We start from the raw sequence: 12,352 nt of genomic DNA, 5'->3' as shown, positions 1-12,352 counted from the left end.
CAACAAGCCCAACTACTATCCATGAGGACTCAGGTTCGATCCCTGGCCTTACTCAGTGGGTTAAGGATCCTGTGTTGCTGTTGTGGCTGTGGTGTAGGCTGGCAGCTGTAGCTCCAATTCAACCCCTCGTCTGGGAACTTCTGTATGCCTCGGGTACAGCCCTAAAAAGCAAAAACAAAAACAACCCCCCCCCAAAAAAAATTGACCCTGGAAATGGTCACCAGGAGATAGAACAAGTTGATCAGTTTTATTATTTTTTAGACTTCATTGCTCCACACTCCCGGAATTCAAACAAATCACACTGGCCCATAGGAAGCCACTTTTTAAAATCTGCTTAATGTCCCTTGATACACAGAAAAAGCACAAAGTGCTTTGGATCACAAAGAGTAAACATTACACAACACAGCCTCCTATTGCTCCATGATTGTGCAATAGATGGTGGCCTGAATTTTTGCACCATGCTTAGAGTTTGCTATTTTTTTTAAATTATTAGTTGGTCTATGCAATATTTATGTGCATTATCATTTTACATTAATATTTAACAGAGCCCCACTAATTGGAATCCTAGGTAGACAGGTTGAAGCAAATACATCAGTCCCTCAACTCCTGAGCTTCCTAATTTAAGGGAGACCAGAGCAGCAACATTAGAATCACTTTACAGTAAAGTTTTTTTTTTTGTTTTTTTTTTTAATGTGTGTAACCGGGGAACTCTTCTATTCAAATAAGAGTATTTTACCTTACTCTTTCTGTGAGCTCATCCCAATGCAGGAATAAAACAACAAATGCATTCTGGGGAACATAAGGTCATACAATCCTTTTTTTTTTTTTTTTTTTGCTTATTAGGGCCACACGCAGGGTGTATGTTAGTTTCCAGGCAAGAGGTCTAATTAGAGCTGCTGCTGCCAGCCTATATCACAGCCACAGCAACTCAGGTTCCAAGCAGTGTCTGCAACCTGCACCACAGCTCACAGCAACACTGGATCCTTAACACACTGAGCGAGGCCAGGGATCGAACCTGTGTCTGCCTGGATACTAGTCAGGTTCATAACTCACTGAGCACAATGGGAACTCCCCAGAAGACTGCTCTAACCACCTACCCTACCACCCACCCCACACCTTATGCACTTGTTTACCCAGCTTGTTTCCCTTTCTTCTTCAAAATCTCTGCTCAAGGACTGCCTTCTCCAGGAAGCCACTTACCTCCTCAAAAGCACTGCAGCCTGTCACCTCGATATTTGGCCTGAAATTTTCCATTTTCACCTTCTTCTCCATCCTCGTGTTCAGATCCGTCAGAGAGGCTTCTGAGATGACCAAGATGGGGCTGGAGTCTGGGTAGGCCACCTGTGTGCCAAGGACACAGCATGAATGCCAAGGACACTGCCCACAGAATTTGCTCAGACTACCAACTGCAAAGCTAAGTAAAGCCCAGAAGCAAAACCACCCGAGCCCAGAAGGGGAGGGTGAAAACAGCCAAGTCAGCTCAGGAGCACTGATCCTGCCGCTGGGGCTCCGGGGGGCTGGACCTGGGTCCACACCCTGAAAGGCAGCAGCCAGGGCTCAGGGCCAATGTCACCCTCAGCATCAGCTCGAGCACCCAGCAGTGAGCTCCTTTCCACACCATCATCACCGTCAGAGGGGGCAGGATCTGGTGCCCACCAGCTCTAGCAGTTTCCTTCAGCAGCAAGCACTCACTCACATGCAACTTTTTTTCGGGGACGGGCTTTTTTTTTAGGGCCACACCGTGCACATGGACGTTCCCAGGCTAGGGGTTGAATCGGAGCCACAGCCCCAGCAATGACAGATCCCAGCTTCATCTGTGACCTACACCACAGCTCACAGCAACGCCGGATCCTCAACCCACTGAGAAGGGGCCAGGGTTGGAGCCCAAGTCCTCATGGCTACTAGTCGGGTTGGTAATGTGCGGAGCCACAACACAGGAACTCCCACTCACATGCATTTATTCTGCATCTACTATGTATCGGGCACTGTTCTTTGTGGGCAAATAGCAGTGAACACAGCAGAGAAAAAGCCCTGCCTTCAAGGAGCTTGTAAAAGCGATCTTTGCAAGACTCTCCCCAGGGTGCCTGCATCTTGCACCTCATCTCACTGCAGAACAAAAAGGCTTTGGTTTGGGGGCTGTAGCTGACATGGGGGTGCGGTGTCTTCTCTGTACTGGAAGCAACACACCCCCCCTGGCTGAGGGGCATGGGGGGCTTGGAGCAAGTCTGCTTCTGTCATGTCAGGAAACCTAGCTCTGGTCCCAACCTAACCTCCCTTTCCCCTCCCGCCCCTCATCTCCAGAGCCCTCATCTCCCTGGTAGCCCCGCCCCCGGCCCGGCTCCTCCCACATCCCATCCTCCCCGCATCCCGAGACCCCGCCCTCTCCTCCAGCCCCTCTCCAGCCTGCACCTGCCCAGGTGGCTCCCTCAGGGCCAGGCCTGCCCTCTCCCGACCTGGACCCAGGACAGGCTCCCTGCGGCCCAGAGGGAAGGCGGGGGTGAAAGCAGCTCTGGGCAGGCTCACCTCGTAATCCTGGGCAACGGAGGGGAATATTTTCTTTGATCGTCTTCCCTTCAGGTTCTTTTCAAACTGAACCAGCCGATAAGCTTCCGTTTTCAAGAAGCTGGTGAACCACTGAGCAGCTTCGTCGCCACAGTCCCTGCCCTGGGTGTCGAGACCGAACATCCTGGAAGGGTCACAGAGAGCAGCGGGGTGACTCTCCAACGCGACACACTGGCTGGTGGGGTCAAGATGGAACAGGGAACCACCTCCCGTCCCTTGTGATGGAACGTGATGGAGGAGAATGGGAAACAAAGAAAGTATGTACGACTGGGTCACTTTGCTGTGCAGCAGAAGTTGACAGACCATTATAAATAAACTATAATAACAGAATTAAAAAAAAAAAAAAAGATGGAACAGCTGGGTCGCTGGAACCTGATTCTCCCAGAAGTCCTGGAAGCGGTCCCGTGATCCCTAGGTTAACACTGGGGAGATGCAGAGGGACGGAGCAGGGAAGGGCTTGTCAGAACCTAACTGGCTTATAACTCAAGTGGGTCTTATTGAAATGCAGATTCCCTTCAGTAGGTTGGGCTGGAGCCTGAGGTTCTGCATTTCTCATTAGGCTTCAGGACGCCTGGGCTACTGGTCCACAGACCACACTTGAGTGGCAAGGACTGAGGATATGTTCAGAAGGGACGAAGGACTGCCTTGGGTAGATGCGCCCTGAGCTTGGAGTCTGGCAGACCCGGTTCAAACTGGAACCCTGCCATGGCTCCCTTGTGAGTGTTAGCAAATCATTAAACACCTATGACCTTCTGTCCCCGTTGCAAACTGAAGATAACAATATATGACCTTCCCTGCCTGGTACACACAGATTCCCCTGGATAACAAAGTGGTCTTCAAGGATTTTTTTTTTTGCTAGAGTACCCCAAAAAGACTTCTTAAAAACTATGTACCCCTCACAGAATTGCAAGTTGACATGTAAGCTTTTATCTTTCCTTTTCTTTTTTTTTTTAAAGAAATACAGGTAATTGACAATACTGTGTTCATTTCAGATAAACAGTAGAGTGACTCAGTTACATATATTTTCCAGATTATTTTCCATTATAGGCTATGAGCAGATATTGAATATAGTTTCCTGCACTATACCGTAAATCCTTATTGCTTATCTATGGTATGTATAGTAGTTTATATCTGTTAATCCCATACTCCTAATTTATCCCCCACTTCCTTTCCCTCTTAGTAACAATAAATTTGTTTTCTATGTCTGTGAGTCTGTTTCTGTTGTGTATATAGATTCACTGGTATTTTTTTGATTTCACATATAAATGATAGCATATACTATTGTCTCTGATGGACTTCACTCAATATGATATTCTTTAGGTCTATCCACGTTGTTTATGTGTTTAACGTGTCATGACGATTAAATTTCTATTGAATTGTAAATATTAACATGTAAAATAAAATTATATCTTAGATTATATATCATATCTTAACATTAGAAATACATATAAATTATATTAAAATAAAATTATGGGAGTTCCTATTGTGGCTCAGCAGGTTAAGGACCGACGTTGTCTCTATGAGGATGCAGATTCGATCTGTGGCTTCCCTCAGTGGGTTAAGGATCTGGTGTTGCCTTAAACTGCAGCAGAGGTCACAGAGGTGGCTCAGATCCAGTGTTGTCACAGCTGTGGTGTAGACCGGCAGCTACAGCTTCAATTTGACCCTTGGCCCGGGAATTTCTATATGTGGCAGGTGCAGCCGTAAAAGAAAGACATAAGTAAATAAAATAAAATTATGCCAGGAGTACTGCCATGGTGCAGCAGAAAAGAATCCAACTAGGAACCATGAGGTTGTGGGTTAAGGATCTGGTGTTGGCATGAGCTGTGGTGTAGGTTGCAGACACGGCTCAGTTCCTGCATTGCTGTGACTGTGGCACAGGCTGGCAGCTGTAGCTGATTCAACCCCTAGCCTGAGAACTTGGGAACCTCCATATGCTGCAGGTGTGGCCCTAAAAAGCAAAAAAGAAAAAAAAGAAGAAAAAGAAAAGAGGTTATGAAAATAAATACATTCAGAAAATAAAACTATGCCCCTTATTAATTTTATATCATTTCTTCAGTTTTTAACAGTTCCCATGGCAATCAGTATATTAAAATGGTTTGTAAATAGGAGTTCCTATCATGGCTCAGTGGAAATGAATCAGACTAGTATCCACGAGGATGCAGGTTCGCTCAATGGGTTAAGGCGTTGCCATGAGCTGAGGTGTAGGTGGCAGACGTGGCTCGGATCACCCTTTGCTGTGGCTGTGGTGTAGGCCAGCAGCTGTAGCTCCGATTAGACCCCTAGCCTGGGAATTTCCACATGCTGTGGGTGCAGCCCTAAAAAAAAAAGGCAGAAAAAAAAGGGGGCTTGTAAATACAGTCTGTGGTAATTACCGCATGTGTTAACTAGCTGGAGAGTATGTGCTGATTACATTCCGGCCGTGTCTGTGCCAATCCAAAAACACAGCTTCCAGCCAAGGCTTTTGCCAGATTCCCAGAATTCCACTGGCTGTCTATTCCCACCTCACCCAGAAGCATGACTCAAGTGCAGAACGGAATTACACAAGAACAGGCAGCACCTGGATGGATGCCTTTGGCGGATCTGGATCAACCCACCTACAAGGTCCTCCTCCTTGGCTCCCTCTGGGGCCTGTGTGTCCTGAGCTCTGCCTGCTTACCCAGGTAAGAAGCCTGGAGAGAAGAACTTGCTTCGTATCAAGGACACAGTGAGTCTGCCAGCAACGTCTGCATCTGCCACCCAACATGTCAACTAAGCACTTACCCATGAACTTCAAATGCCCTACGGTTTGTCTCTCCAATGAATGTATTTGCCTGAAGCCTGTAACGTGTAGAAAAGCACCAGCCCCTCCCGGGAGGCAGGCAGCTCTGCCTCGTGTGATAGTGAAGCCGAGCACGACCCCTGGGTCCTTGCCGCCAGCTCAGATCCACATTCCCCCCCCCCCCCACCGCCTGCTCCTTGTTTGTAGAAAAACTTCAGCCTCCTAGGCCTCCCGTACATTCAAGATAGCAAACTGAAGCAGAAAACAAAGGAAAACAGACAAGCAAGACAAAATCATCACAGTTTAGCCATAAAACAAAGGAATTTTAGTTCCTCCTCAAGGGCTACAGGTAATAACCTGAGCCATATTTTTGAGCTACTCTAAAATCCTCATCAGGTGGAAGAAGTTTTTGTTTGTTTGTTTGTTTGTTTTTCTTCTTAGGGCTGCACCCGTGGCATATGGAAGTTCTCAGGCTAGGGATCAAATTCAAGCTGCAGCTGCCAGCCTACACCACAGCCACAGCAACGCAGGATCCGACCCACTGAGCAAGGCTAGGGATCAAACCCGCCTCCTCATGGATACTAGTCAGATTTGTTTCCAAGACACCACAATGGGAACTCCAGGTGGAAGAAGTTAACTGTGCACTGGCCACAGCAGGGAGACCCCAGACCAGTTGGAACCAAAAGATTGACAATGTTGACGCCTGACACACAGCCTAGTTACTTAACCACCAACCAATCAGAAGAGTGCCCAGGAGCTGGCCAGGCCCCTCGGGGACAGTTGCTCTTATCTGGCCTTTAATACTCCTGCCCTGAAAGTCGGGGCGGAGTTCTGGTCTTTTAAGCAAGAGCTGCCTATTCTCCTTGCTTGGGTGCCTTGCAATAAATGCTGTACTTTCCTCTGTCACAAGCTGGTGTCAGTGGATTGGCTTTGCTGTGCACCAGTCAGCAGGCCCAAGTTTAATTTGGTAAAAACAGTCCTAGAGGACTTGGTTTCCTTGTTTGTAAAGTGGAACTCCACTAGCCACCTCATAACCCTGGTGAGACAACTAACAGAAAGAGTGTATTCATGAATCCTGGCTTCAAGCTTCAAAATGGTGGCACCTTGAGGGACGGATTTCAGCTCAGACACTTGGCTAGAAAAGCATATGAGGGCACAGGGGTAATCTGAGCCTGTCCTCTGAGTCTGGGGACCTTCAGGCAGCACTAATTTCCATATGTTGAGAATTCTCAGGTGGTTACAAAGGGATCCAGAGGATACAGGAGAAGTGTCTAAGCCTCTAGGACTCCCTGATAGCAGAGGACAAGCCCCCAGTGAGCCATGAAACTGGACAGTCCTGCTAGGTCCCCCAGACTGAACGGAAACCCAGGCCTGAGGTGCGTCTCTGGCCAGAGTTGAACTCCCTTACATCTGCATCTTGTTGGAGGCACCTGGGTCCCTGTCCCTAGATCTTAGGGGTTGCAGAGTCCTCCCGAAAAGCCCCAGCATCCTCAGCATCCAGCCCTGAGATACAGGTGGTAACATCTCCACAAATGCCCTTGTCTGCCTGGCAATTATGAATAGAAATCCATCCTGCTTGACCAAAAGGAGACGAACCCTTAAGGTTCACCCTTTGTAACTTTTCCCTATTTGTATTAATCCTGATGTCTTTTTACTTTTTATATTTTTGATGCTTTGACATCTTGAGAACCACCCCTCCCAGGACTAGTCAATTCCTAGAGATAGTAAAGCCCTAGGTTTCCCAGAGGCAGACCAACCACCCCAGAGCCCTCACGCCAACCACCTCCTCTGTTGTGCCCTCACACTCACGGCCACTGTCCCTGCTCTAATCATCCAGAGCCAGTCCCTGTGCCCCAGAGCCAATTTTCCTAGCACCTGGGGAAACCAGAACAAAGACTTTTGCTCACATTTCCCCCTGATCCCTCTGCCTCCTGACCAACCCCGGTATTTCCCCCCATGTGGTCCTACATAGCATGGGCTTCCTATTTCCAGGAATCTGTGAATATTAAAAACTTCTTTCTTCAGGACAGTCATGTCTGTGTCTGCACGTCTTGTAACATCTGATGAATGTAAATCTAAGTGCCCCTAATGCAACATTCTGATCAACCAACCACAGGGCTTGATCCCAACAGAGAGACTACACTGCTCTTCACTTTCCTTGACTGCTCTCATCACCTCTGGTACGAGCACAGCGAGGTGGAGAGGAAGGCAGCACCTGAAGGTAGATCAGTTTTCTTGGAGGTCCCCAGAGGCCCCATGTAGAGCACCTGCAGTTGTGGAGCCTGTTGGAGGAAGGCACCTTGATGGGCAAAACCAGCTGGTCCATGCCCGGCGCCCTGAGGACAAGGCAGTTTTCCTCATGGGTGATGGAGACCAGCACGAGGCGATGCTCCTGCCGTGCGGTCACCACGTGTCCATCTTCCTTAATCACCGTCCAGAACCTGCCAGGAAACAAACGGGGCACACTTAGAATTCCTCTGCTGCTGTCTCTATAGCTTCCATCCAGCCTTCTACTTCATCAAAACCCTCCCCCTGGAGTGTCTGTCATGACTCAGTGCATTAAGAACCCGACTCATATCCATGAGGATGAGGGTTCGATCCCTGGTTTCACTCAGTGGGATAAGGATCCGGCATTGCCCTGAGCTGTGGTGTCAGTCGCAGATACGGCTGGGATCCCGCATTGCTGTGGCTGTGGTATAGGCTGGCAGTGACAGCTCAGATTCCACCCCTAGCCTGGGAACTTCCATAAGAAGAAAAAAAAAAACACCCTCCCCCTGCCCCAACTCAGGACCCAACAATTTCTTTCCAGACAGTATCCAGGTCTAGCCAAATGCTTTCATTCCAAAAGTCAGTGCCCCTCAAAGGAGCTCGTTTGGTACAAAGAGCCCTGGGATAGAAAGCATCTGGCCAGTGTATGAAAAACCCCAGTCCCCAAAATCCGTCTGGTGAGGCTGGTGTAGGGACATCCCTTTTGCTGGGGCAACTACACTGCCTCTTTGGGACTTTGCTGTGGTTGGAGGCTTCCCTGAGCCTATTAAGCCCATCTCTGTGAACTCAGGGAACCCTACTCAACCATCTGCGATAACCCACGTGGGAAAAGAACCTGGGAACGAATAAATATACGCAGATGTAGAACCGACTCACTGTGAGGTGCAGCAGACACGAACACGACACTGTACACCAACTATTCTTCAGTGAAATTTTAAGATTCAAACAAAATGGGGGGAGAAAACATGTCTCTGGTTGAAGCGAAATGTCTTAACTAGAGAAGATTGACCAAAGACCCATGGCTCAAGTGGACGGAAACTCTAGACGAAGGTCTTGAATGTTCCTGAGTCCCGAAGATGCAAACTGCCCCCTGCTAGGTTTCACCGGCTACGTCGCGTAGATCCTAATCAGAAAAGCCCTCAGCAGCTTTCCTCTTGATGCACACGTTAGACTCATAGAATGCTGTAAACCAAGGTTAACTCAGTAGAAAAAGAAAGGAAATGTTATTCACACACACACACACACACACATGCATGTGTGTGTGATGGAATATTATTCAGCCATGAAAAGGAAATCCTGCAATTTGCAACAACATGGGTGACACTTGGGGATGTTACCCTAATTGGAATGAGTCAGACAGAGAAAGCCCAATGCTGTATGATTTCACTTGTAAGTGACATCTACAAAGGGGGACTTCTAGAAACAGAGAATAGATTGGTGGTTGCCAGGGGTTGGGGGTGGGGGGAATAGGGTGAAAGTGGTCAAAGGGTACAAACTTCCCACAGAAGACGTTCTGGGGATGTCACGGACCTCACGGCAGCTACAGTGAACAACACCGTATTTACAGTTAACAACACGGTATATCCTTAGTTGCTAAGAGACAAAATCTCAGCAGCTCTCACCATAAGAACAACAGCAACGAAATGGAAATTGGGTGAGGCGAAGGCGGTGTCAGCTCACGTTGCATCGTATCACACCGCCGCAAGGCCCGCCTTCAACCTACACAACGTTCTATGTCCATTTTATATCCTGTGTCAATACAGCTGGAGGGGAAAAAAAATTCATGCCAATCGCGTTGGATAAGGGCTCCACTCACATTTTAGAGAGCTCCCCGCCCCCGTTCTCAGCTCAGTTTTCACACCCTGTACCATAACCATGCTGGCGGAGGGGGGAGCTGAGCTAAAGAATGAGAAGGGATGCTGAGTCTGTGAGGTCAGATATGCTCTCATCAATAACAGAGCAGATATTTTGGGCGACAGCACACAAACGATTTGATCCCTAAAGAGGAAAAAGAGTAGCGCTCCTAGGGAAAATGAGTTTCAATATCACTATTTCAGACAAACTCAGTGGGTGATGAAATCTGCAAGCCCTGACGAGTGAGCATCTCCTGAAGACCGGGCCTTCCCCTCTGTGAACAACAGCAGTAAGACAGCGCCTTCCGGGAGGACAGAGGCATTCCAAAACATGACTGGAGCCAGATGGAATGTTCTGGAAAACCTAGTGAGGACATCCACTATCACAGTGGGGGAGCCGGGTCTCTGCCCTCCCCTGGCCCTGGCAGGTAACCTCCCCTCTGGAACCTGCCAGCCAAGCAACCTACCCCTGTCCAGGTGCTGGATAACCACCCCTCCACCCCCCAGAACCAAGCCAGGTGGGTCCTGAGCCCGGCCAGCTGGCATGTGCATCAGAGTGAAGCATGGCAGGTGGCAGCACAAAGGCACTTTAGGGATTGCCTTGGCTACTCTCCTTCCGGGACCTGGGGGTGCTGGGCAGAAGGAGGTACCCGGCCCTCTGCCCTCTGAGGAGGGCGCCTTTTCCTTTTTAAGGGTCTTTGGTTCCTAGGGTGCCCTAGCTCACTCCCCTGTGGGGTGAGGCTGGGTTCTGTGCTCCAGAGATTTCCTGCCGACTGTGTTATAGCCCTGTTCCCTAGGGGCTGGGCCCCGTCCCCTATTTCCAGCCTCATCCTTGGGTGCAGAGTCTTGGAAGACCCTGCTCTGGTTAACCCCACCCAAGCCTGCCCTGGAACTTCCAACCTGGCCCATCCTCGGAGGAGGCAAGGCTCGGTCTGCGGGCTGTACACGACCAGACACATGTGCAGACAGGAGCCCATCCAACCCCCTGGCCCATCATTTCTAACAGTCACCTATCTCCCGGCTGAGCCTTCTTACCTCCCCCCCCCCCACCCCCCGTCAGCCCTTGCCTTGGGCTCTCTGGTCCCGCCCGCAGCTCCAGCCAATGTGTAACCACGCGGGGTTAACCCGGGGACAACACAGGAGAAGCGGCAGCTAGAGGTGCCCTGCTAACCCTGCAGTGGAAGGAGCAAGTGGCAACTTGCAAGCAGCCCAACACCGGGGCAGGACAAGGACCACTATAAGGACACAAAGGTGCCGCCCACAACATACCAGCCACCCTCACTACCCTGTAACTAGGGTGACAACATTTTTTACCTCTTGTGTTCAAATGATGCCCAGGGTATGAATAATTACCTCTGTTGTGCCAGATCTGAAAGAAAGGCTATGTCTGAAGTGCAGATTCTTTTTATGAGCAGTTTTCTTCATTGGCAGCCCCAAAAGCCAGCCCTTTCATTTTACACATAAAACACACGCATGTGGCGTGCAGAGCAGCACAGAGTGCAGAGCTCCGTGTCTCCGAAAGAACAGCAATGACCCTGAGTGACCCGCAGCTGCGTTTGGGAAGCAGAGTCCAAGACAGCTGGGAAGTCTCGTTTCTAAAGTGACAAGCTGACCCGGGGTACAGGAATGACGGAGCCAGAAAAGGAGAGCAAACAGCCCCACCACAGAGAGCTGGAGGGCGAGGGCAGGCGGGAGGGACCCCGGGAATAAGAAACTCAGGAGCCTCATTTCTCCAAGAGCTAACAGTCTGCGCACAAGAGATGAAGCACTGGCTGGGTAAACGGTGGGGACAGATTTATCAACGGCCAGTCACACATGGCCCCTAAGGAGAGTGCAGCTTTACAAGGTCAAGGAGCCAAGCCCTGCCAGGGTCTGTGCCAACAGCCAGGGTCAGCGTTCTGCGAGATGGACCTGAAACGAGCTCAAAGTGCAGTCAGTCCGCTCAGGCCAAACGTTCACAAACACGTTAAGGGTTTCAAACAAAATAACACAAAAAATTTAAGGCAAAGGGCACTTACAGAGGACGCTGTTAGCTTCTTAGAACAGTCTCAAAAGCACAGGTTCAAAGTGGAAATAAAGAGGAGTTCCCTTTGTGGCTCAGCGGTTATTGAACCCAACTAGGGTTCACGAGGATGCAGGTTCGAGCCCTGGCCTCTCTCAGTGGGTTGCGGATCTGGCGTTGCCGTGAGCTGTGGCGTAGGTCTCAGATGCAGCTCAGATCCAGAGTTGCTGTGGCTGTGGTGTAGGCCAGCAGCTGCATCTCCCATTCAACCCCTAGCCTGGGAAATCAAATGCTGCAGGTGCAGCCCTTAAAAAAAAAAAAAAAAAAAAAAAAAGAACAATTAAATGCCTCTCTTCCTGGGATGCCAATGCCAGTCCTCCTTGCTGGCAAGACTCCCTTCCCAGGTGCCAAGGCCAGGGTGGGGTTGCTGGGTACAGGCTGGTCTGTTCTCTTCTTTTTAATCTTGAAGAAATAATCCTGCCTGCAATGTCTTTCTTCTCACAAGATATAAAACTGTGCTGAGTGAGCTCCCTTCACCGTGCAGCGGAAACAAACTCGACCAGGACCCATGAGGATGAGGGTTCCATCCCTGGCCTCGCTCAGTGGGTTAAGGATCTGGCATTGCCGTGGCTGTGGTGTAGGCTGGCAGCTGCAGCTCGGATTTGACCTCTAGCCTGGGACCCTCCATATGCTGCAGGTGTGGCCCTTAAAACAAACAAACAAAAAAACACTGTGCTGAAAACTGCTTCGCCAGAGCAGTTTCTCAGAGTCATCCGAGAAGTGGGCTTCCAGACTAGTCCTCAGGTTGGCTCAAATGAAACTCTTTTCTATTCGTATTATTGCTTGTTTATTGATGACTTCGTGGACAAATCCTTGCCGCATTCCCAGGAAGGGCATGAGCGTGGC

The 12,352-nt window shown here is 49.5% G+C and overlaps 1 protein-coding gene across 2 annotated transcripts in view; it reads right to left on the bottom strand.

The window, feature by feature from the left end:
* MTARC2 (mitochondrial amidoxime reducing component 2) overlaps window positions 1-12,352 on the bottom strand; it is a 31,799-nt gene that overhangs the window by 16,823 nt on the left and 2,624 nt on the right. For both annotated transcript variants that reach the window (XM_047754534.1, XM_047754533.1), the window contains exons 2-4: window positions 7,591-7,764; window positions 2,524-2,686; window positions 1,201-1,341 (exon numbers count right to left, since the gene is read on the bottom strand). In XM_047754534.1, the coding sequence (XP_047610490.1) occupies window positions 1,201-1,341; window positions 2,524-2,686; window positions 7,591-7,764 (478 nt within the window). The remainder of the gene's footprint in view (window positions 1-1,200; window positions 1,342-2,523; window positions 2,687-7,590; window positions 7,765-12,352) is intronic.

Source organism: Phacochoerus africanus, chromosome 12 (assembly GCF_016906955.1).
Source record: "Phacochoerus africanus isolate WHEZ1 chromosome 12, ROS_Pafr_v1, whole genome shotgun sequence".
Lineage (NCBI taxonomy): Eukaryota > Metazoa > Chordata > Mammalia > Artiodactyla > Suidae > Phacochoerus > Phacochoerus africanus.
The sequence above is the reverse complement of the archived record's forward strand: the minus strand, read 5'-3'. Positions and strand labels throughout refer to the sequence as shown.